The 26,451-nt window shown below is 33.1% G+C and overlaps 2 protein-coding genes, 2 long non-coding RNA genes and 1 pseudogene across 7 annotated transcripts; 3 read left to right on the top strand and 2 right to left on the bottom strand.

The window, feature by feature from the left end:
* Positions 1–153: 153 nt before the first annotated feature.
* On the top strand, positions 154–1,845 carry LOC143302481 (glutathione S-transferase-like; annotated as a pseudogene).
* A 4,563-nt stretch (positions 1,846–6,408) lies between these two features.
* On the bottom strand, positions 6,409–9,975 carry LOC143302451 (uncharacterized). Its single transcript, XR_013057974.1, has 2 exons — positions 7,619–9,975; positions 6,409–7,501 (listed from the first exon to the last, which is right to left on the bottom strand). It is a non-coding gene; the product is annotated as an uncharacterized LOC143302451 (long non-coding RNA).
* A 139-nt stretch (positions 9,976–10,114) lies between these two features.
* On the top strand, positions 10,115–13,654 carry LOC143302436 (glutathione S-transferase-like). Of its 3 annotated transcripts, none has more exons than XM_076617107.1 (4): positions 10,115–10,337; positions 12,174–12,305; positions 12,617–12,784; positions 13,042–13,654. In XM_076617107.1, the coding sequence occupies exons 3-4, from the start codon at positions 12,640–12,642 to the stop codon at positions 13,347–13,349; spliced, it is 453 nt and encodes a 150-aa protein (XP_076473222.1). In that variant the 5' UTR covers positions 10,115–10,337; positions 12,174–12,305; positions 12,617–12,639; the 3' UTR covers positions 13,350–13,654. The 3 variants fall into 3 exon arrangements, with proteins under 3 accessions (XP_076473222.1, XP_076473221.1, XP_076473223.1); XM_076617106.1 differs by having other exon boundaries at positions 12,170–12,305; XM_076617108.1 differs by having other exon boundaries at positions 12,018–12,305.
* A 2,960-nt stretch (positions 13,655–16,614) lies between these two features.
* LOC143302444 (uncharacterized) lies at positions 16,615–21,783 on the bottom strand. Its single transcript, XR_013057962.1, has 2 exons — positions 19,427–21,783; positions 16,615–19,309 (listed from the first exon to the last, which is right to left on the bottom strand). It is a non-coding gene; the product is annotated as an uncharacterized LOC143302444 (long non-coding RNA).
* A 256-nt stretch (positions 21,784–22,039) lies between these two features.
* On the top strand, positions 22,040–24,598 carry LOC143302443 (glutathione S-transferase-like). 2 transcript variants are annotated; one of them, XM_076617151.1, is made up of 4 exons: positions 22,040–22,145; positions 23,118–23,249; positions 23,561–23,728; positions 23,986–24,598. In XM_076617151.1, the coding sequence occupies exons 3-4, from the start codon at positions 23,584–23,586 to the stop codon at positions 24,291–24,293; spliced, it is 453 nt and encodes a 150-aa protein (XP_076473266.1). In that variant the 5' UTR covers positions 22,040–22,145; positions 23,118–23,249; positions 23,561–23,583; the 3' UTR covers positions 24,294–24,598. The 2 variants fall into 2 exon arrangements, with proteins under 2 accessions (XP_076473266.1, XP_076473265.1); XM_076617150.1 differs by having other exon boundaries at positions 23,114–23,249.
* Positions 24,599–26,451: the final 1,853 nt, after the last annotated feature.

Genomic DNA, 26,451 nt, shown 5'->3' with positions numbered 1-26,451 from the left:
ATGTAATTAATATTTTGATATGCGTTGTTTGCATTAATTGATAGTTTTCTTATAAACTTTTTTATAAACAATTTCATTGCTATAGAAAAAAGATAAATGCCGGTAATATGTCTATCCTACTTAAATAGAAAGTGCAATATTTTGTTATAATATTTGGCGCAAGTTTATACATTATTACATCCAAAAATAATATTCTTTTTATATCTAAGCTATATTAAAATATAAAGATACAAATAGCTATGCGAGTAGTTAGTAGTTGATGCTTTTTACTTAAATTGTCTTATACTTCATAATTTGTAATAATATAATTCTTGTCATCAATGATTCTTTGTTTTTACTTTGTATATATTATACTTCCAGGAAGATGCCGCTCTATAAATTGACTTACTTCCCAGTTACGGCATTGGCAGAACCAATCCGTTCTTCTTCAGCTATGCTAGTATTCCATTTGAAGTTGAACGTATCAAAAAGGACGTCTGGCCAGAAATAAAGCCCTGTAAGCTTAAAATTTAAAGAAGTTCTGTTTCTTAAATCTCATCTTTCCTAATTTAACTAAAGTAGCTAAATAAAGTAGAACACAATTATGCAGAGTATAACAGAGATTATTGTTTACTCTCCATTGCTCTTTAAGATATGTGGGAGAACAATAGGTATTGTTAAGGAGACAATGCCCTTTGTTTGCTGATAAATTATCAATAAATTAAATTATATCTTTCCAAAAGAGATAACAGGAAGCTAGATATTTAAGAAGCATCATAATCTGTTTGTTCGATAGAATCTTTGATTCTATTAGTTGTATGTTTTTAGTGACTCCTTATGGCCTGCTTCCTATGCTCGTAGCTGATAGAAGGAAGGTTGCTCAGTCTACAGCTATTTGCCGTTACTTAGCCAAACAATATGACTTAGCTGGAAAGACTGACTGGGCAAATCTTCATATTGATGCCACTGTTGATACTATTCATGATATTCGTCATAGTGAGTATCCAGTGCTGTTTTGCATAAATCTTATGAGAATCTTGATAACAGATAGTACATATCTGCTCAGGTATTTATTAGTTGAAATCCGATTTAATATTTGATTTAATCGAACGATACACGTATGTCAACAATACAAGACAAAGGATTAAAAAGGATTGTAATTCTATCTTCAGTATCATTTAAATTTCGCACAACACTGTATTCAAATTAGTATAACATTAGCGAATAGTATTTAACTGAAAACAAATTTTCAGAAATTGCCGCCTTCCACTATGAGGAGGACGAGAAGGTCAAAGCTGCAAAACGCAAGGCTGCTGAAGAGACGCTGCCGTTCATTTTAGAACGTTTGGACCAGCAAGTGAAGGAAAATGACGGCTACTTCTACGATGGTACTCTCTCTTGGGCTGATTTAACATTCGTTGCTCTGCTCGATTATTTGAACTTTATGTACAAGTCTGATCTGATCGAGAATTACGAGAATCTGAAGCTGCTGGAGAAAAAGGTCCTCCTTCTGCCCAAGATCAAAAACTGGATTGAGAGACGCCCAGTTAGCGAATTCTAAACTTCACGATTGCTTATGGTTTTATAAGCGTTTAAAGATTGCGGTCTTAGTGTGTTGAGAGAATGAAGAACGAATCGTATTGATGGAAGTTTGTATGGAATATACTGATTGCTTTTAACATTCATTAGTTCCAGTTATTACCGATATTTTTGTCATTTAGTTAGGGTTTTCCCTTTAGATTACGTTGTGATAGAGAACTATTATTTGTGTATTCCTACAGAAACATACGAACTATATAAACTGTTGACACGATGTTGTGCTTTTGTATTATAGAGATAATAATAAAACCATCAAACAATCATTAATTATGTTTTTTATTATATTCATTAAGAATTGAAGATTACCTCCTTGGTGATCTTGATAATATCGTATTTTACAAATGTTGAACAAAAAAAAATGTATGATTATTTTATTCAATACGTTATGAGGGTTGCTTTAAAAAAAATACGAGTTATATATTTCTTTGAAAAAAGCATGATTTTTATCGATACACTAATGTTCTTCTGTTATCGCTTTAAAGTTGAGCACTTCGTTGATTACACGAGAGAACTCGCCTACAGCAAACAAGATACGACCGTGTGTAAAGTAATTAATCTGTTTGCTCGTTGCTAGCTACACATAAGGCTTGCGTAAAAAAAAATATGCATTTCAGTTCAGGCGGAGAATTATGTAGGAAGTCATTTTGTCGATCAATAACTTAGTTAATAAAAGATCAAATTTTCATGTACATAAATGTAAGTAACGTTCAAGTATTAATCATTACATACAATTTTTGTATAATTCGATATCTTGGTCACTTACATCTTACAAATGATATATAGATAATATTTATGAGATACATTGGAGCTATCTTTTAGTTAACGCCATTTTTTCTTGTTTTCTCTGTACTTTTACTATTCTTCCAAAAATATCAAAGGATCGATGACTTCAAATTAAACTAGAATTGCTTCGGTATATTGTCAATCAATGGCTATTTGTATTCACATCTATATCAAAGGAAAACCGATTGCAAAATTAATTACCCTTGCAACTCCGCAATCTGAAACTATGTGTGATCGACCTTGAAGATGAAAAATCTCAATGTTTGAAGTAGTACAAAAGGATGATAATTTAATTTCGCTTTATCAAACTGTACAAAATTTGTATACACATACAGAAAAAAAAACGGAGTTCAAACATTAATCAACATGAATTATCGGTTATTATTGCTGAGTAATTATTAGGATTAGAGCTTTGGAGTATCGATCGTATCGAGTTTTAACTATCGGTTTCCGCAATTTATTGTTTTTCTAAATTATGTCTGAATGGTATCAGTTTTTGAATATTTTATAGTTTACACTCCAACATACTGACGTAAGCTATCGAAAATAATTGTAAATTATGCAATATCATTTTTTTTATATTTCATAATCTAAATTTCAATCTATTTTTTGTATTTAACATCCCTTTTTTTATTGTTCGTGTTCCGTCTTGTACGTTCTTCAAAAAATCTTAATTTTTTTTTAGATAAAATCTTGTGTGAATTTACAAAAAATACGATTCTTCGTTTAATTTTTTTCCCTTATTGTCTTTACATATTTGGAGTTTAAACGCGTTATAAGTACGTTTCTTTTTTAACATGATTACGTAGAATTCTTATTCTGAATAAATTATTTGTTTCCGCTTCATAACTGTTTCTAAATTACAGTGCATTTAATCTTGAAATGCACAGTAACATTTTATACTTTTTACGTTCTAAGGAATTTTCAGGATCGGTTAAAAATTAAATTACAGTAATGGTAATACTCAATATTAATGTCAGACGTGGATACTTCACTGTTTTGTATAATAATTTGTTATCTTGGCATCGATCAAGGTATTTAATATACAAAGCGTACAGATTAATAAGAATTTTAATTAATCCCTCTTCTATAGTATTCACCGTTCTTTTCGAGCTCGTACCATTTCAAATAGACTTTCGAATAGATTTCAAAGATTTGTCTGTTCAAATAAAACGCGATCTTTTTTATTTCCCTATCAGTCGTCCCGTTACTGTTCCGTTGTTTCCAACAGATTGCAGATTCGTTTAAAAAACATTTGTAACGAAAAACAAACCCACTCGCAGAAATGTTATTCAATATCGCATTTACAACTTTCATAGACATCCTCCTCTCATTGCTATCATTGTAAACAGATTGAAACTTCGTTTGCAAACACTCGCGATTAAAAAAAAAAAAAAGAAGAATTAATCTTAAACAATTTTATCTTGTGTTCCATTTATAATTTTCATAATTGTCTTCCCGACGTTGTATCATTTTAAATGGCTTTTTTCTATCCATCTATGTTGCAGCGAGATCAACGGTCCTAATTACTAAATTGCACGATGTGTTCATACAAATTCACTTTTTATGAACGCGATGAAACGAAATGAAACCTAAGTAGAGATTTGTTTTCTCATCAAGTATAACGAGTTTTATACTTTGGATAGATTGCCTCGTTGTGAGAAGGTCTTAATCGTTTATAATTGCGATTAAGTAATTGCAATAAGTCATATTTTTAAGAAACGTCCTCACATGCTGTCACACACTCTAATTAGAAAAGGATCATGAAACATTCGGTTTATGATATTATTTGTTTGCAAATCTTCCTGCTTCCGGAAACTTTTTTAAATATGAAAATATTTATATACAAAATTAAATATTTTTTTCAATATCAACACTTCTTGCGTTTATGTTGTCCTAGTCAGAATTATATTATTTCGTGTATCCTGTTGCTTTTTATATGATAGTCCTCCCGTTGGCCGCGGATTCGTTATCAAGCCTGAGGCCCTCGTCACTAGTGTAACTATCGACAATAAAGGTACCCCACGCGCGACCGGACGATGGAGAACTTCAACGCAGAACCGCTACCTCCCGCGAGCCCTCACCGGGAGGGCGCCTCGAGCTCGGACTCGGAGATTCAGACTCGACATATATATTATTATATATATTATATATACTATTATATCTATATAATATATGTATTTATATCTATAAATATACGTATAAATATATCTATTTAAAAAAATAAAGTTGACCTTCATATATCGCCAATAATATCGCGTGCGTATAAAGAAACTAATTACATTTAATTCTTTTTTTGCATTTATTTATTTTTTATTATTATTTTCTTCACAACTAATTACATTTAATTATTACATTTACATACATTTAATTATTATTTTTTTCATAATTATATCTCGTTTGAAATATTTTTCGACATAATTAATTGTTTCAAAAACACATATTCCAGCCTTCTAAATGATTTATTTTGCGTATTATACGAATTATTCCATGTATAAATAAATTGTTCTCTCTACACACAAACACGTACACAGTCTGTTAATTACACGAGTTAATTGTAACATTTTTCTCGATAAGTTGACAGAGCAAGGAAAATGAGCGACGAACCTACCTACAAACTAATCTACTTCAATGCCCGTGGTCGTGCCGAACATATACGGTACATATTTGCATATACTGGCATCGAGTATACCGACGAGAGGATCCCCGAAGAACTCTGGCCTGAATACAAGGATTGTAAGCGTGAAGAATCGATTTTTACTTTCATCGTTCAACTCTCAGGTATCTACCATTTACTCAAACTTTTCTGTATATAAAACTTTCGTTTCACGTGCAGGCTAAACTTACTTAAAGTAAAATTTCATACGGAATAAAGTCGAACTTTTCATTAAGTTTTGCTTCCGTAATATCGTGTTTATCGAATACCAACTTAATTCACTTACGATTCTCGAATTTTTGTGTTGCAATCTTTATTGTTTTCAATGAATCGAAGCATTTCGAATATTTTGAGAAAACCGTAAATAGGTGACTTAAAATAGGAATACAAAAATACTTCTACGCTTCTCGTTAATTTAAAAACTTTTTAGGACTTGTCGGAAAAAAAGGATAAAAAATTGAAATCAGTTCGGAAATGAACAAGAACATAGCTAAAAAGTCGAAAGAACAAAGCAGACATAAAATTCGATCTTCTGTTGCGACATTTCTATCGTAAATGGTATAATAAAAGTTTTACGCAGCATAGTCTTCAGCATATAATCTTATATGTCGCTTGCAAATAGAGAAACAAAAAATCAACGTAAGTCTGTAAATCAATCCTGTCGGTGTAAAACACAAAATTACGTTCGCAATAGACATTCGATTTATATTCCTTGCATTTCAATTTTCATTACAAGAACCGTGTACATTTTCTAATATTTTTTCCGTGTCTGGTATTATCTTTTATCCTTGATTTTAAAAACTTTAGGTTCTTCCCAACAGTCAAAAACACGCGATACCTTGTCCATCGTAATCGTAAGAAAAGAAAAAAAGGAGAAAGAAGACATTTCTGTATTTCTTTACTAGGCCATGTTGATTAAAACCGAAATGATTTCGATTCATCTATTCACAAGAACGCAACGGCCTCGGAAGCTGTGTTGTGATTTCCTATCGATCGTTTCCCTCTACACAGTGTTCATATGAGCCATGTTTGTTCTTAGCAATGCCTTATAAAAAGCTGCCTGTGCTGGAGATAGACGGGAAACCGGTAGCGCAGAGTAACGCTGTGGCGCGATACTTGGCGAGGAAGTACGATCTAATGGGAAAGAACGAATGGGATGCGATGATATGCGACGTGCTCGTCGATACTCTTGGAGATTTGAAGCAAGGTGAGTAACTGATGAGATGACTTTGCATTTGTCTCACCACAGAGACAGACGTTCAAGAATTCATTGTGAAAAGACGAGTACAAACAAGATACGTATGTCTTTCCGTTAAGCGAATGTTACAGTTTGTTTGCAAAAGTCAGTTTTTAGATTATAGAATCGTAGATAGAATTTAGAGGATAGAAACTTTTAGTAGTCACTTTTAGTTTAGTAAATTCTTATCGACAATAAGCAGACTACGTTATGATACAACGATTCCAACTGAAGATTTCTATCGACATCACGAATTCGATGGCTTCCAAATTTTCTTCTCTGCAATCTCAGACGCTCAACTCGAAAGAATCTTTTAGATCCCCCGACAAACACTCGACTCAGGTTATCTATTATCGTAATCTTCCTACGGGATTTTTTTTAACTGCGTTGCGTTAACGAATAACGGGATAACATCACGTTTCTCTCAACGCCTTTCAACGTTCTACAACTTTTATTCTTTGCAAATCCCTGTCTGTATATGATAAACGCTGGTTATCCGCGGAAGGAGCGAGGACAACGAAGTGTTACTCAATGATCAAAGACAGGAAGATCCTGCTACGCGATAACGTTACTAATTTCCAATTACGATATGTGTGATTACGTAACATCTGCTGTCTGCATAATGCGTTAACGATCCGCGCGTTGATCGCATAAATATAAATCGAAGGGAATGGAATCGCTCGGAACTCATGCAACTATCCGCAGGTGTTTAAAATCGTGTTTTTACACCGCCAACGTAACGTCACGCCAGTCGAATCGAAAAATTATTACTAGACAGAGAAGGTGAACAAAAAACGAGGTAAATAGGCTACCGATTGAATAATATCATAACGATCGTATCTCTGGTTTTTGCTTGTCTTTTATATTTGTTTCAAATGTATAAAATATAATCGTATCGATATCGTCCACGATTAAAGCCATCCATCCGCCATCGACGAGGAACGAACGATTATATTTTATCATTTATGCGAATCCTTCTCTTCTCTTCTTTCTCTATTTACGCCCCTCGCCTTGCTTCGTACCGCCGATGATTCACAATTCGATGCACCTAAACAGCTGGAACGTCGCAGATTTTTCCGTACGATGACAAACGTGTTTTTGATGGCCTGCTTTAAACCGTGACGATCGCCATGACGTGCATCAATTGTCGAATGATGTAGTGCGACGATACTCCTACGCAACTTCTTTTTACGCTGTTTTTTCCTCTATTTTTTCTTCCTGTGTGTTATCACATGATCATGAGATACCTGTATAGAAGATGCAAAGAGTCTGTGAAGAATTTACAGATATTTAAGATTATCATAATGTTTAAGCAAAAGCTAAGACGCAAAATATTGCTCAAGATGTAATTATGTAATATTTACTCAATTTCTAGAAGACTGTTTATATCTTGTTGTTATTCTTGATATGGAGATAAATATAGTATACTTTATTAAGACCTAGATAAAAGACTTTTTTCTCGTTTCTCTTCTCTTACTTAATCACTAAGAGTTATATAACGTTTATTCGATAATTCTGCTTCTCCTGACCTTTCCACAAATGGTTGTTTATATCTCGACATTCTTGGTACTTTTAATCAAATTTTAATAACAGTACTTTACTCGTCAGAAGTAAATAAAAAAGCTCTAAGTAGAAGCAAGGATTTACTTACCTTTCCTTTCTCGAATCTCAGTTAGCAATGTTGTTCCTCTTGAAAGATTTTCCAAGTTTCCAAGACAATTTCCACGCTGGTAACATTGTATATATTTCAAGTATCGTGAACCACAGGAACTTGTTGAGGCAATATTGAAGAAAGCAAAGAGAATGAAGAAATTGTAGGAACTATGAGAGGCTACTCCTTCTTTCACAACTTATTTTCTCTTCGTTTGGGGGGAAAAATACAAATGAACGTAACGGTTGGTTTCAGCTATCTGCTACTATCGCATGGAGGAGAATCCTGAAAAGAAGAAAGCGAGGAAGAATCAACTTTTGAACGAAACAATACCATTTTACTTGACTAAATTCGACCAGATTATTGGCGAAAATGAATGATATATCATTCCTTCTACCGTAAGAATTTTTATCCAAATTTAATGTTAAAATTTTTAGTCTTTGTGCAAACTGGGCCATGTTGTCCATAAAAAATGATTGAAACTTTGTTGCGACAAGACAGCTTTAATTGTTGAGAGCAGAGTGTATCTTTAAAATTCATTCCTGTTAGTTTATGTACAAATGAATTTGCCAAGATTTTCAGCTTTTAGATAATTATTCATGTATCTTCCTCCATCAAGTTTGATAGAAATTATTACTATCGTAATCAAAGCAAAGATTAAGATATGTAAAATCATTTCTCTGGATATGACACTCTTGTTTAATGAGTGATAAATGATACCATTCGAAATATCATATTTATATAATATATAATGATACTTATAAGTGTAATCACTTAAGTACAGATATCTGAATTTTTCTCACTGTCACTGACATAGATACGTATTATCGTTCCTTAGATTACTTGACCAGTTTATTTCTTTCATCACTGTGTTATTATATAATAATAATAAATAGTCACATTAAATTAATTTAGTATGATTATGTTGTTTAATAATACGTGTTTCATTGCAAAATATTTAGTTAAAATGTGTATCGAATCGTTGTAATGCCAAAGATGTCAATTGATGTAATGTAATTATAAAGTATAAAGTATAATAAAGTATAAAGTATAATTTCGTCTGTGGTATAATCTTTCTATTCCATTTTGTTACGTCGCACCGCGAGCAATATGGCAACCAGATGTCACCGGATACTCGCAGCGTATCCTCCATAGTTTCAAGTACCTTCCATAAATCTCATAGATTTCCTAGAAAAGGTCCTTCAAACCAAACAAACGTCTGTTTCCGAAGAATTTCTAAAGACTATTGTCTACCCCGACTGGACAAGGGAAAATTAGTTTTTCTCACGTATGCTGCAACTTTCCTCCCACTAACCACTTTCTCTCGAGGGCGGTTAAGACCCTTCGTTAACCAATTAACAACGAAGCCACTTCCTTCACTCTCCTAACTAAAATCGTCACCAACAAATCCGATGGTCCCGTGCGCTAGACACACCCATCCTTAGCTTTCCTCCGAGACAGCATCGTCTCCCAAGAGAGTTCTGATTTCACATCCTTCGAACGGTCAATATCCTTCCACCGGGTAGGACACACCCACAGATCAGTCACTCATTCATCTCGTACATATTCTCAACGCGAGAATTGATTGTAATTTCAACAAATAAATAAAAAAAAAATCTCGTACATACGCACCAGCGTAACTGCCTTCGTTATAAGTTGTTGGAATAAACGGTGAAATATAACTTACTATGCTGTGTCATATTCATTTAACCACCTCTTATCTTAACCGAAACAGGGGAACGACTACTTCGCGGCGTCGATTCACCGAATCGTAGCGAGAATTTACGCCTCTCGCTACTGCGACTGCGTCTCTCCGCGAACGGTCGTAACACATTGATCGACAGAAGTACTAAACTCTAATAACATAAATTTATATATTTTCTATTTCCCAGCCACCAGTTTTATAGATTTTTCTATCTTCTGTACTACTTTTATCCCTTTTATTTTTTCTTACATGAGATTATTGTAAATTTAATATCATTTGTTCGCAATATTTGTTATTTATCTTTCATTGAATTTGAAATTTCGCGCTTCAATGTTGTGTGTTGTTCGACGTTTTATCGAACGATGTTTATCGAACTAGTTTATGAATACATACATAATCATTAAAGAATCTATAAACCTTACTAGTTTGTTTTTACTAAGTTTTGTTACAGAAAACATGTTCTCATAAATTTTCAACTTTAATTTATGGAAATTTATTAACCTTAAACTATAAAATCATTCAATGAGTCTTTCCGGATGTTTTTATGTAGTCATAATTTCACATATCAGCACAGCTCCACCAATAGGATAAGAGTTACGTGGAAGCAACAGGGGGGAAGAAGAACATATAGAGATCTAAAGGTTATTTTTGTCTCATTCAAGTTTCTGTTAACCGGCTTGGAAATTTCCTGTGCTTGTTTCGACTTTGAAGTCTTAAAAAAAAAATTGTAAGTAAATAGTATATATATAGTATATATATCCTGAGTCAAAGTGTCTCATTATAAATAATAAACCGTTTAAAAACTATATTTTGTATGTTTTTTCCTTATTCATAATTAAATAATAAATATGAAATACTTCTACAGAAAGCCGACATCCTTCAATTAACCGAACAGCAGATGATTTAAAAATTAGTAGTTGAAAGAAATAAATGTTATTACATGTTCATAATTGATCGATAAATTTAAATATACAATTAGAAAATGTTTCTTCTTTATTGATAGCTAAATAATACAGATAAGATACAAGATACTTGTACGAAAAGTCGGCGCGTCGTTCAATTAACGGAACAGCAGAGGATTTGAAAATTAGTAGTTGAAAGAAATAAATGTTGTCATATGTTCATAATTGATCGATAAATTTAAGTATGCAATTAGAAAATGTTTCTTATGTTTGGAGGAATATGTAATCACTGCTGAATGTTTTGTAGTTACGAAAGTTGTATACAAACATACATTGTACATACGACTAGTAATGGTACTAAATTACTGTCAGAGGGTCTTGGGTGTATAGAACCATATGGTTAAATTAATACTAGAGATAACGAATCGCGCGAATGTAATTAATATTTTGATATGCGTTGTTTGCATTAATTGATAGTTTTCTTATAAACTTTTTTATAAACAATTTCATTGCTATCGAAAAAAGATAAATGCCGGTAATATGTCTATCCTACTTAAATAGAAAGTGCAATATTTTGTTATAATATTTGGCGCAAGTTTATACATTATTACATCCAAAAATAATATTCTTTTTATATCTAAGCTATATTAAAATATAAAGATACAAATAGCTATGCGAGTAGTTAGTAGTTGATGCTTTTTCTTAAATTGTCTTATACTTCATAATTTGTAATAATATAATTCTTGTCATCAATGATTCTTTGTTTTTACTTTGTATATATTATTGTTTCTTCGACCAATCGCGGGGAGACGTAATCGCGAGGTGAGACGTCAACGGGGGTCGTAAATCCCCGTTACGATTATAACAATCGACACCACGAGTTGATCGATCCCCTGATTTCCGTTGAGATAATAGGGGTGATTGAGGTTGTATAACCCTGTGATTCACAGAATTATAAATTATATGTTTCCAGCACTTAGATTACACTGACGTAGAGAAATAAGTAATTAACAACTTGTCGCACGAAGCTAAGATAGATATGTGCGTTAGAGCAGGGCTCTTATCATTGGATTCAATGTATTAGTGGACGTAGCACTATGAGATATTTAGGAGAGGAAACGTATGCTCGACAATACCGAGATCGACTCTCGCGTTATGCTTAGACTGCCCCGCTGAGCATTAGCGTATACTTAGTAGTTGACTTTTCCAACGATGTAGAAGAAGTGAAGTTGAGTGACGATGCTGTGTCGGAGGAAAGCTAAGGATGGGTGTGTCTAGCGCACGGGACCATCGGATTTGTTGGTGCCGATGTTAGTTAAGAGAGTGAGGGAAACAGGTTTCGCTGTTAATTGGTTAAACGAAGGGTCTTAACCGCCCTCGAGAGAAAGTGGTTAGTGGGAGGAAAGTTGCAGCGTGCGTGAGAAAAACCAACTTTCCCTTGTCCCGCCGTGGTAGACAATAGTCTTTAGAAATTCTTCGGACACAGATGTTTGTTTGTTTTGAAGGACCTTAGCAGGCAAGTGACTCGGGTTTATGACGGGTGCTTAAGGATATTGAGGGTACGCCGTACGGAAAAGCGGACATCTGGTGTCCGTCTCGCCCGCGGTGTGTGACCTGGGCCAGGCAGAGAGGCCCGGCGTAACAATTATACTTCCAGGAAGATGCCGCTCTATAAATTGACTTACTTCCCAGTTACGGCATTGGCAGAACCAATCCGTTCTTCTTCAGCTATGCTAGTATTCCATTTGAAGTTGAACGTATCAAAAAGGACGTCTGGCCAGAAATAAAGCCCTGTAAGCTTAAAATTTAAAGAAGTTCTGTTTCTTAAATCTCATCTTTCCTAATTTAACTAAAGTAGCTAAATAAAGTAGAACACAATTATGCAGAGTATAACAGAGATTATTGTTTACTCTCCATTGCTCTATAAGATATGTGGGAGAACAATAGGTATTGTTAAGGAGACAATGCCCTTTGTTTGCTGATAAATTATCAATAAATTAAATTATATCTTTCCAAAAGAGATAACAGGAAGCTAGATATTTAAGAAGCATCATAATCTGTTTGTTCGATAGAATCTTTGATTCTATTAGTTGTATGTTTTTAGTGACTCCTTATGGCCTGCTTCCTATGCTCGTAGCTGATAGAAGGAAGGTTGCTCAGTCTACAGCTATTTGCCGTTACTTAGCCAAACAATATGACTTAGCTGGAAAGACTGACTGGGCAAATCTTCATATTGATGCCACTGTTGATACTATTCATGATATTCGTCATAGTGAGTATCCAGTGCTGTTTTGCATAAATCTTATGAGAATCTTGATAACAGATAGTACATATCTGCTCAGGTATTTATTAGTTGAAATCCGATTTAATATTTGATTTAATCGAACGATACACGTATGTCAACAATACAAGACAAAGGATTAAAAAGGATTGTAATTCTATCTTCAGTATCATTTAAATTTCGCACAACACTGTATTCAAATTAGTATAACATTAGCGAATAGTATTTAACTGAAAACAAATTTTCAGAAATTGCCGCCTTCCACTATGAGGAGGACGAGAAGGTCAAAGCTGCAAAACGCAAGGCTGCTGAAGAGACGCTGCCGTTCATTTTAGAACGTTTGGACCAGCAAGTGAAGGAAAATGACGGCTACTTCTACGATGGTACTCTCTCTTGGGCTGATTTAACATTCGTTGCTCTGCTCGATTATTTGAACTTTATGTACAAGTCTGATCTGATCGAGAATTACGAGAATCTGAAGCTGCTGGAGAAAAAGGTCCTCCTTCTGCCCAAGATCAAAAACTGGATTGAGAGACGCACAGTTAGCGAATTCTAAACTTCACGATTGCTTATGGTTTTATAAGCGTTTAAAGATTGCGGTCTTAGTGTGTTGAGAGAATGAAGAACGAATCGTGTTGATGGAAGTTTGTATGGAATATACTGACTGCTTTTAACATTCATTAGTTCCAGTTATTACCGATATTTTTGTCATTTAGTTAGGGTTTTCCCTTTAGATTACGTTGTGATAGAGAACTATTATTTGCGTATTCCTACAGAAACATACGAACTATATAAACTGTTGACACGATGTTGTGCTTTTGTATTATAGAGATAATAATAAAACCATCAAACAATCATTAATTATGTTTTTTATTATATTCATTAAGAATTGAAGATTACCTCCTTGGTGATCTTGATAATATCGTATTTTACAAATGTTGAACAAAAAAAAATGTATGATTATTTTATTCAATACGTTATGAGGGTTGCTTTAAAAAAAATACGAGTTACATATTTCTTTGAAAAAAGCATGATTTTTATCGATACAGTAATGTTCTTCTGTTATCGCTTTAAAGTTGAGCACTTCGTTGATTACACGAGAGAACTCGCCTACAGCAAACAAGATACGACCGTGTGTAAAGTAATTAATCTGTTTGCTCGTTGCTAGCTACACATAAGGCTTGCGTAAAAAAAAATATGCATTTCAGTTCAGGCGGAGAATTATGTAGGAAGTCATTTTGTCGATCAATAACTTAGTTAATAAAAGATCAAATTTTCATGTACATAAATGTAAGTAACGTTCAAGTATTAATCATTACATACAATTTTTGTATAATTCGATATCTTGGTCACTTACATCTTACAAATGATATATAGATAATATTTATGAGATACATTGGAGCTATCTTTTAGTTAACGCCATTTTTTCTTGTTTTCTCTGTACTTTTACTATTCTTCCAAAAATATCAAAGGATCGATGACTTCAAATTAAACTAGAATTGCTTCGGTATATTGTCAATCAATGGCTATTTGTATTCACATCTATATCAAAGGAAAACCGATTGCAAAATTAATTACCCTTGCAACTCCGCAATCTGAAACTATGTGTGATCGACCTTGAAGATGACAAATCTCAATGTTTGAAGTAGTACAAAAGGATGATAATTTAATTTCGCTTTATCAAACTGTACAAAATTTGTATACACATACAGAAAAAAAAAACGGAGTTCAAACATTAATCAACATGAATTATCGGTTATTATTGCTGAGTAATTATTAGGATTAGAGCTTTGGAGTATCGATCGTATCGAGTTTTAACTATCGGTTTCCGCAATTTATTGTTTTTCTAAATTATGTCTGAATGGTATCAGTTTTTGAATATTTTATAGTTTACACTCCAACATACTGACGTAAGCTATCGAAAATAATTGTAAATTATGCAATATCATTTTTTTTATATTTCATAATCTAAATTTCAATCTATTTTTTGTATTTAACATCCCTTTTTTTATTGTTCGTGTTCCGTCTTGTACGTTCTTCAAAAAATCTTAATTTTTTTTTAGATAAAATCTTGTGTGAATTTACAAAAAATACGATTCTTCGTTTAATTTTTTTCCCTTATTGTCTTTACATATTTGGAGTTTAAACGCGTTATAAGTACGTTTCTTTTTTAACATGATTACGTAGAATTCTTATTCTGAATAAATTATTTGTTTCCGCTTCATAACTGTTTCTAAATTACAGTGCATTTAATCTTGAAATGCACAGTAACATTTTATACTTTTTACGTTCTAAGGAATTTTCAGGATCGGTTAAAAATTAAATTACAGTAATGGTAATACTCAATATTAATGTCAGACGTGGATACTTCACTGTTTTGTATAATAATTTGTTATCTTGGCATCGATCAAGGTATTTAATATACAAAGCGTACAGATTAATAAGAATTTTAATTAATCCCTCTTCTATAGTATTCACCGTTCTTTTCGAGCTCGTACCATTTCAAATAGACTTTCGAATAGATTTCAAAGATTTGTCTGTTCAAATAAAACGCGATCTTTTTTATTTCCCTATCAGTCGTCCCGTTACTGTTCCGTTGTTTCCAACAGATTGCAGATTCGTTTAAAAAACATTTGTAACGAAAAACAAACCCACTCGCAGAAATGTTATTCAATATCGCATTTACAACTTTCATAGACATCCTCCTCTCATTGCTATCATTGTAAACAGATTGAAACTTCGTTTGCAAACACTCGCGATTAAAAAAAAAAAAAAGAAGAATTAATCTTAAACAATTTTATCTTGTGTTCCATTTATAATTTTCATAATTGTCTTCCCGACGTTGTATCATTTTAAATGGCTTTTTTCTATCCATCTATGTTGCAGCGAGATCAACGGTCCTAATTACTAAATTGCACGATGTGTTCATACAAATTCACTTTTTATGAACGCGATGAAACGAAATGAAACCTAAGTAGAGATTTGTTTTCTCATCAAGTATAACGAGTTTTATACTTTGGATAGATTGCCTCGTTGTGAGAAGGTCTTAATCGTTTATAATTGCGATTAAGTAATTGCAATAAGTCATATTTTTAAGAAACGTTCTCACATGCTGTCACACACTCTAATTAGAAAAGGATCATGAAACATTCGGTTTATGATATTATTTGTTTGCAAATCTTCCTGCTTCCGGAAACTTTTTTAAATATGAAAATATTTATATACAAAATTAAATATTTTTTTCAATATCAACACTTCTTGCGTTTATGTTGTCCTAGTCAGAATTATATTATTTCGTGTATCCTGTTGCTTTTTATATGATAGTCCTCCCGTTGGCCGCGGATTCGTTATCAAGCCTGAGGCCCTCGTCACTAGTGTAACTATCGACAATAAAGGTACCCCACGCGCGACCGGACGATGGAGAACTTCAACGCAGAACCGCTACCTCCCGCGAGCCCTCCCCGGGAGGGCGCCTCGAGCTCGGACTCGGAGATTCAGACTCGACATATATATTATTATATATATTATATATACTATTATATCTATATAATATATGTATTTATATCTATAAATATACGTATAAATATATCTATTTAAAAAAATAAAGTTGACCTTCATATATCGCCAATAATATCGCGTGCGTATAAAGAAACTAATTACATTTAATTCTTTTTTTACATTTATTTATTTTTTATTATTATTTTCTTCACAACTAATTACATTTAATTATTACATTTACATACATTTAATTATTATTTTTTTCATAATTATATCTCGTTTGAAATATTTTTCGACATAATTAATTGTTTCAAAAACACATATTCCAGCCTTCTAAATGATTTATTTTGCGTATTATACGAATTATTCCATCTATAAATAAATTGTTCTCTCTACACACAAACACGCACACAGTCTGTTAATTACACGAGTTAATTGTAACATTTTTCTCGATAAGTTGACAGAGCAAGGAAAATGAGCGACGAACCTACCTACAAACTAATCTACTTCAATGCCCGTGGTCGTGCCGAACATATACGGTACATATTTGCACATACTGGCATCGAGTATACCGACGAGAGGATCCCCGAAGAACTCTGGCCTGAATACAAGGATTGTAAGCGTGAAGAATCGATTTTTACTTTCATCGTTCAACTCTCAGGTATCTATCATTTACTCAAACTTTTCTGTATATAAAACTTTCGTTTCACGTGCAGGCTAAACTTACTTAAAGTAAAATTTCATACGGAATAAAGTCGAACTTTTCATTAAGTTTTGCTTCCGTAATATCGTGTTTATCGAATACCAACTTAATTCACTTACGATTCTCGAATTTTTGTGTTGCAATCTTTATTGTTTTCAATGAATCGAAGCATTTCGAATATTTTGAGAAAACCGTAAATAGGTGACTTAAAATAGGAATACAAAAATACTTCTACGCTTCTCGTTAATTTAAAAACTTTTTAGGACTTGTCGGAAAAAAAGGATAAAAAATTGAAATCAGTTCGGAAATGAACAAGAACATAGCTAAAAAGTCGAAAGAACAAAGCAGACATAAAATTCGATCTTCTGTTGCGACATTTCTATCGTAAATGGTATAATAAAAGTTTTACGCAGCATAGTCTTCGATATAATCTTACATGTCGCTTGCAAATAGAGAAACAAAAAATCAACGTAAGTCTGTAAATCAATCCTGTCGGTGTAAAACACAAAATTACGTTCGCAATAGACATTCGATTTATATTCCTTGCATTTCAATTTTCATTACAAGAACCGTGTACATTTTCTAATATTTTTTCCGTGTCTGGTATTATCTTTTATCCTTGATTTTAAAAACTTTAGGTTCTTCCCAACAGTCAAAAACACGCGATACCCTGTCCATCGTAATCGTAAGAAAAGAAAAAAAGGAGAAAGAAGACATTTCTGTATTTCTTTACTAGGCCATGTTGATTAAAACCGAAATGATTTCGATTCATCTATTCACAAGAACGCAACGGCCTCGGAAGCTGTGTTGTGATTTCCTATCGATCGTTTCCCTCTACACAGTGTTCATATGAGCCATGTTTGTTCTTAGCAATGCCTTATAAAAAGCTGCCTGTGCTGGAGATAGACGGGAAACCGGTAGCGCAGAGTAACGCTGTGGCGCGATACTTGGCGAGGAAGTACGATCTAATGGGAAAGAACGAATGGGATGCGATGATATGCGACGTGCTCGTCGATACTCTTGGAGATTTGAAGCAAGGTGAGTAACTGATGAGATGACTTTGCATTTGTCTCACCACAGAGACAGACGTTCAAGAATTCATTGTGAAAAGACGAGTACAAACAAGATACGTATGTCTTTCCGTTAAGCGAATGTTACAGTTTGTTTGCAAAAGTCAGTTTTTAGATTATAGAATCGTAGATAGAATTTAGAGGATAGAAACTTGTAGTAGTCACTTTTAGTTTAGTAAATTCTTATCGACAATAAGCAGACTACGTTATGATACAACGATTCCAACTGAAGATTTCTATCGACATCACGAATTCGATGGCTTCCAAATTTTCTTCTCTGCAATCTCAGACGCTCAACTCGAAAGAATCTTTTAGATCCCCCGACAAACACTCGACTCAGGTTATCTATTATCGTAATCTTCCTACGGGATTTTTTTTAACTGCGTTGCGTTAACGAATAACGGGATAACATCACGTTTCTCTCAACGCCTTTCAACGTTCTACAACTTTTATTCTTTGCAAATCCCTGTCTCTATATGATAAACGCTGGTTATCCGCGGAAGGAGCGAGGACAACGAAGTGTTACTCAATGATCAAAGACAGGAAGATCCTGCTACGCGATAACGTTACTAATTTCCAATTACGATATGTGTGATTACGTAACATCTGCTGTCTGCATAATGCGTTAACGATCCGCGCGTTGATCGCATAAATATAAATCGAAGGGAATGGAATCGCTCGGAACTCATGCAACTATCCGCAGGTGTTTAAAATCGTGTTTTTACACCGCCAACGTAACGTCACGCCAGTCGAATCGAAAAATTATTACTAGACAGAGAAGGTGAACAAAAAACGAGGTAAATAGGCTACCGATTGAATAATATCATAACGATCGTATCTCTGGTTTTTGCTTGTCTTTTATATTTGTTTCAAATGTATAAAATATAATCGTATCGATATCGTCCACGATTAAAGCCATCCATCCGCCATCGACGAGGAACGAACGATTATATTTTATCATTTATGCGAATCCTTCTCTTCTCTTCTTTCTCTATTTACGCCCCTCGCCTTGCTTCGTACCGCCGATGATTCACAATTCGATGCACCTGAACAGCTGGAACGTCGCAGATTTTTCCGTACGATAACAAACGTGTTTTTGATGGCCTGCTTTAAACCGTGACGATCGCCATGACGTGCATCAATTGTCGAATGATGTAGTGCGACGATACTCCTACGCAACTTCTTTTTACGCTGTTTTTTCCTCTATTTTTTCTTCCTGTGTGTTATCACATGATCATGAGATACCTGTATAGAAGATGCAAAGAGTCTGTGAAGAATTTACAGATATTTAAGATTATCATAATGTTTAAGCAAAAGCTAAGACGCAAAATATTGCTCAAGATGTAATTATGTAATATTTACTCAATTTCTAGAAGACTGTTTATATCTTGTTGTTATTCTTGATATGGAGATAAATATAGTATACTTTATTAAGACCTAGATAAAAGACTTTTTTCTCGTTTCTCTTCTCTTACTTAATCACTAAGAGTTATATAACGTTTATTCGATAATTCTGCTTCTCCTGACCTTTCCACAAATGGTTGTTTATATCTCGACATTCTTGGTACTTTTAATCAAATTTTAATAACAGTACTTTACTCGTCAGAAGTAAATAAAAAAGCTCTAAGTAGAAGCAAGGATTTACTTACCTTTCCTTTCTCGAATCTCAGTTAGCAATGTTGTTCCTCTTGAAAGATTTTCCAAGTTTCCAAGACAATTTCCACGCTGGTAACATTGTATATATTTCAAGTATCGTGAACCACAGGAACTTGTTGAGGCAATATTGAAGAAAGCAAAGAGAATGAAGAAATTGTAGGAACTATGAGAGGCTACTCCTTCTTTCACAACTTATTTTCTCTTCGTTTGGGGGGAAAAATACAAATGAACGTAACGGTTGGTTTCAGCTATCTGCTACTATCGCATGGAGGAGAATCCTGAAAAGAAGAAAGCGAGGAAGAATCAACTTTTGAACGAAACAATACCATTTTACTTGACTAAATTCGACCAGATTATTGGCGAAAATGAATGATATATCATTCCTTCTACCGTAAGAATTTTTATCCAAATTTAATGTTAAAATTTTTAGTCTTTGTGCAAACTGGGCCATGTTGTCCATAAAAAATGATTGAAACTTTGTTGCGACAAGACAGCTTTAATTGTTGAGAGCAGAGTGTATCTTTAAAATTCATTCCTGTTAGTTTATGTACAAATGAATTTGCCAAGATTTTCAGCTTTTAGATAATTATTCATGTATCTTCCTCCATCAAGTTTGATAGAAATTATTACTATCGTAATCAAAGCAAAGATTAAGATATGTAAAATCATTTCTCTGGATATGACACTCTTGTTTAATGAGTGATAAATGATACCATTCGAAATATCATATTTATATAATATATAATGATACTTATAAGTGTAATCACTTAAGTACAGATATCTGAATTTTTCTCACTGTCACTGACATAGATACGTATTATCGTTCCTTAGATTACTTGACCAGTTTATTTCTTTCATCACTGTGTTATTATATAATAATAATAAATAGTCACATTAAATTAATTTAGTATGATTATGTTGTTTAATAATACGTGTTTCATTGCAAAATATTTAGTTAAAATGTGTATCGAATCGTTGTAATGCCAAAGATGTCAATTGATGTAATGTAATTATAAAGTATAAAGTATAATAAAGTATAAAGTATAATTTCGTCTGTGGTATAATCTTTCTATTCCATTTTGTTACGTCGCACCGCGAGCAATATGGCAACCAGATGTCACCGGATACTCGCAGCGTATCCTCCATAGTTTCAAGTACCTTCCATAAATCTCATAGATTTCCTAGAAAAGGTCCTTCAAACCAAACAAACGTCTGTTTCCGAAGAATTTCTAAAGACTATTGTCTACCCCGACTGGACAAGGGAAAATTAGTTTTTCTCACGTATGCTGCAACTTTCCTCCCACTAACCACTTTCTCTCGAGGGCGGTTAAGACCCTTCGTTAACCAATTAACAACGAAGCCACTTCCTTCACTCTCCTAACTAAAATCGTCACCAACAAATCCGATGGTCCCGTGCGCTAGACACACCCATCCTTAGCTTTCCTCCGAGACAGCATCGTCTCCCAAGACAGTTCTGATTTCACATCCTTCGAACGGTCAATATCCTTCCACCGGGTAGGACACACCCACAGATCAGTCACTCATTCATCTCGTACATATTCTCAACGCGAGAATTGATTGTAATTTCAACAAATAAATAAAAAAAAAATCTCGTACATACGCACCAGCGTAACTGCCTTCGTTATAAGTTGTTGGAATAAACGGTGAAATATAACTTACTATGCTGTGTCATATTCATTTAACCACCTCTTATCTTAACCGAAACAGGGGAACGACTACTTCGCGGCGTCGATTCACCGAATCGTAGCGAGAATTTACGCCTCTCGCTACTGCGACTGCGTCTCTCCGCGAACGGTCGTAACACATTGATCGACAGAAGTACTAAACTCTAATAACATAAATTTATATATTTTCTATTTCCCAGCCACCAGTTTTATAGATTTTTCTATCTTCTGTACTACTTTTATCCCTTTTATTTTTTCTTACATGAGATTATTGTAAATTTAATATCATTTGTTCGCAATATTTGTTATTTATCTTTCATTGAATTTGAAATTTCGCGCTTCAATGTTGTGTGTTGTTCGACGTTTTATCGAACGATGTTTATCGAACTAGTTTATGAATACATACATAATCATTAAAGAATCTATAAACCTTACTAGTTTGTTTTTACTAAGTTTTGTTACAGAAAACATGTTCTCATAAATTTTCAACTTTAATTTATGGAAATTTATTAACCTTAAACTATAAAATCATTCAATGAGTCTTTCCGGATGTTTTTATGTAGTCATAATTTCACATATCAGCACAGCTCCACCAATAGGATAAGAGTTACGTGGAAGCAACAGGGGAGAAGAAGAACATATAGAGATCTAAAGGTTATTTTTGTCTCATTCAAGTTTCTGTTAACCGGCTTGGAAATTTCCTGTGCTTGTTTCGACTTTGAAGTCTTAAAAAAAAAATTGTAAGTAAATAGTATATATATAGTATATATATCCTGAGTCAAAGTGTCTCATTATAAATAATAAACCGTTTAAAAACTATATTTTGTATGTTTTTTCCTTATTCATAATTAAATAATAAATATGAAATACTTCTACAGAAAGCCGACATCCTTCAATTAACCGAACAGCAGATGATTTAAAAATTAGTAGTTGAAAGAAATAAATGTTATTACATGTTCATAATTGATCGATAAATTTAAATATACAATTAGAAAATGTTTCTTCTTTATTGATAGCTAAATAATACAGATAAGATACAAGATACTTGTACGAAAAGTCGGCGCGTCGTTCAATTAACGGAACAGCAGAGGATTTGAAAATTAGTAGTTGAAAGAAATAAATGTTGTCATATGTTCATAATTGATCGATAAATTTAAGTATGCAATTAGAAAATGTTTCTTATGTTTGGAGGAATATGTAATCACTGCTGAATGTTTTGTAGATACGAAAGTTGTATACAAACATACATTGTACATACGACTAGTAATGGTACTAAATTACTGTCAGAGGGTCTTGGGTGTATAGAACCATATGGTTAAATTAATACTAGAGATAACGAATCGCGCGAATGTAATTAATATTTTGATATGCGTTGTTTGCATTAATTGATAGTTTTCTTATAAACTTTTTTATAAACAATTTCATTGCTATAGAAAAAAGATAAATGACGGTAATATGTCTATCCTACTTAAATAGAAAGTGCAATATTTTGTTATAATATTTGGCGCAAGTTTATACATTATTACATCAAAAAATAATATTCATTTTATATCTAAGCTATATTAAAATATAAAGATACAAATAGCTATGCGAGTAGTTAGTAGTTGATGCTTTTTACTTAAATTGTCTTATACTTCATAATTTGTAATAATATAATTCTTGTCATCAATGATTCTTTGTTTTTACTTTGTATATATTATACTTCCAGGAAGATGCCGCTCTATAAATTGACTTACTTCCCAGTTACGGCATTGGCAGAACCAATCCGTTCTTCTTCAGCTATGCTAGTATTCCATTTGAAGTTGAACGTATCAAAAAGGACGTCTGGCCAGAAATAAAGCCCTGTAGGCTTAAAATTTAAAGAAGTTCTGTTTCTTAAATCTCATCTTTCCTAATTTAACTAAAGTAGCTAAATAAAGTAGAACACAATTATGCAGAGTATAACAGAGATTATTGTTTACTCTCCATTGCTCTATAAGATATGTGGGAGAACAATAGGTATTGTTAAGGAGACAATGCCCTTTGTTTGCTGATAAATTATCAATAAATTAAATTATATCTTTCCAAAAGAGATAACAGGAAGCTAGATATTTAAGAAGCATCATAATCTGTTTGTTCGATAGAATCTTTGATTCTATTAGTTGTATGTTTTTAGTGACTCCTTATGGCCTGCTTCCTATGCTCGTAGCTGATAGAAGGAAGGTTGCTCAGTCTACAGCTATTTGCCGTTACTTAGCCAAACAATATGACTTAGCTGGAAAGACTGACTGGGCAAATCTTCATATTGATGCCACTGTTGATACTATTCATGATATTCGTCATAGTGAGTATCCAGTGCTGTTTTGCATAAATCTTATGAGAATCTTGATAACAGATAGTACATATCTGCTCAGGTATTTATTAGTTGAAATCCGATTTAATATTTGATTTAATCGAACGATACACGTATGTCAACAATACAAGACAAAGGATTAAAAAGGATTGTAATTCTATCTTCAGTATCATTTAAATTTCGCACAACACTGTATTCAAATTAGTATAACATTAGCGAATAGTATTTAACTGAAAACAAATTTTCAGAAATTGCCGCCTTCCACTATGAGGAGGACGAGAAGGTCAAAGCTGCAAAACGCAAGGCTGCTGAAGAGACGCTGCCGTTCATTTTAGAACGTTTGGACCAGCAAGTGAAGGAAAATGACGGCTACTTCTACGATGGTACTCTCTCTTGGGCTGATTTAACATTCGTTGCTCTGCTCGATTATTTGAACTTTATGTACAAGTCTGATCTGATCGAGAATTACGAGAATCTGAAGCTGCTGGAGAAAAAGGTCCTCCTTCTGCCCAAGATCAAAAACTGGATTGAGAGACGCACAGTTAGCGAATTCTAAACTTCACGATTGCTTATGGTTTTATAAGCGTTTAAAGATTGCGGTCTTAGTGTGTTGAGAGAATGAAGAACGAATCGTGTTGATGGAAGTTTGTATGGAATATACTGACTGCTTTTAACATTCATTAGTTCCAGTTATTACCGATATTTTTGTCATTTAGTTAGGGTTTTCCCTTTAGATTACGTTGTGATAGAGAACTATTATTTGCGTATTCCTACAGAAACATACGAACTATATAAACTGTTGACACGATGTTGTGCTTTTGTATTATAGAGATAATAATAAAACCATCAAACAATCATTAATTATGTTTTTTATTATATTCATTAAGAATTGAAGATTACCTCCTTGGTGATCTTGATAATATCGTATTTTACAAATGTTGAACAAAAAAAAATGTATGATTATTTTATTCAATACGTTATGAGGGTTGCTTTAAAAAAAATACGAGTTACATATTTCTTTGAAAAAAGCATGATTTTTATCGATACAGTAATGTTCTTCTGTTATCGCTTTAAAGTTGAGCACTTCGTTGATTACACGAGAGAACTCGCCTACAGCAAACAAGATACGACCGTGTGTAAAGTAATTAATCTGTTTGCTCGTTGCTAGCTACACATAAGGCTTGCGTAAAAAAAAATATGCATTTCAGTTCAGGCGGAGAATTATGTAGGAAGTCATTTTGTCGATCAATAACTTAGTTAATAAAAGATCAAATTTTCATGTACATAAATGTAAGTAACGTTCAAGTATTAATCATTACATACAATTTTTGTATAATTCGATATCTTGGTCACTTACATCTTACAAATGATATATAGATAATATTTATGAGATACATTGGAGCTATCTTTTAGTTAACGCCATTTTTTCTTGTTTTCTCTGTACTTTTACTATTCTTCCAAAAATATCAAAGGATCGATGACTTCAAATTAAACTAGAATTGCTTCGGTATATTGTCAATCAATGGCTATTTGTATTCACATCTATATCAAAGGAAAACCGATTGCAAAATTAATTACCCTTGCAACTCCGCAATCTGAAACTATGTGTGATCGACCTTGAAGATGACAAATCTCAATGTTTGAAGTAGTACAAAAGGATGATAATTTAATTTCGCTTTATCAAACTGTACAAAATTTGTATACACATACAGAAAAAAAAAACGGAGTTCAAACATTAATCAACATGAATTATCGGTTATTATTGCTGAGTAATTATTAGGATTAGAGCTTTGGAGTATCGATCGTATCGAGTTTTAACTATCGGTTTCCGCAATTTATTGTTTTTCTAAATTATGTCTGAATGGTATCAGTTTTTGAATATTTTATAGTTTACACTCCAACATACTGACGTAAGCTATCGAAAATAATTGTAAATTATGCAATATCATTTTTTTTATATTTCATAATCTAAATTTCAATCTATTTTTTGTATTTAACATCCCTTTTTTTATTGTTCGTGTTCCGTCTTGTACGTTCTTCAAAAAATCTTAATTTTTTTTTAGATAAAATCTTGTGTGAATTTACAAAAAATACGATTCTTCGTTTAATTTTTTTCCCTTATTGTCTTTACATATTTGGAGTTTAAACGCGTTATAAGTACGTTTCTTTTTTAACATGATTACGTAGAATTCTTATTCTGAATAAATTATTTGTTTCCGCTTCATAACTGTTTCTAAATTACAGTGCATTTAATCTTGAAATGCACAGTAACATTTTATACTTTTTACGTTCTAAGGAATTTTCAGGATCGGTTAAAAATTAAATTACAGTAATGGTAATACTCAATATTAATGTCAGACGTGGATACTTCACTGTTTTGTATAATAATTTGTTATCTTGGCATCGATCAAGGTATTTAATATACAAAGCGTACAGATTAATAAGAATTTTAATTAATCCCTCTTCTATAGTATTCACCGTTCTTTTCGAGCTCGTACCATTTCAAATAGACTTTCGAATAGATTTCAAAGATTTGTCTGTTCAAATAAAACGCGATCTTTTTTATTTCCCTATCAGTCGTCCCGTTACTGTTCCGTTGTTTCCAACAGATTGCAGATTCGTTTAAAAAACATTTGTAACGAAAAACAAACCCACTCGCAGAAATGTTATTCAATATCGCATTTACAACTTTCATAGACATCCTCCTCTCATTG

This window comes from Bombus vancouverensis, chromosome 3, assembly GCF_051014615.1.
Source record: "Bombus vancouverensis nearcticus chromosome 3, iyBomVanc1_principal, whole genome shotgun sequence".
In the NCBI taxonomy this organism is placed as follows: domain Eukaryota; kingdom Metazoa; phylum Arthropoda; class Insecta; order Hymenoptera; family Apidae; genus Bombus; species Bombus vancouverensis.
Note: the sequence above shows the minus strand (reverse complement) of the source record. Positions and strands in the feature narration are given on the sequence as shown.

Coding starts and splice junctions, on each gene's coding strand:
- LOC143302436 (XM_076617107.1), top strand. CDS start 12,640: ATGCTCGTAGCTGATAGAAGGAAGGTTGCTCAGTCTACAGCTATTTGC. Junction 12,785..13,041: donor TATTCATGATATTCGTCATA/GTGAGTATCCAG, acceptor ACAAATTTTCAG/AAATTGCCGCCTTCCACTAT.
- LOC143302443 (XM_076617151.1), top strand. CDS start 23,584: ATGCTCGTAGCTGATAGAAGGAAGGTTGCTCAGTCTACAGCTATTTGC. Junction 23,729..23,985: donor TATTCATGATATTCGTCATA/GTGAGTATCCAG, acceptor ACAAATTTTCAG/AAATTGCCGCCTTCCACTAT.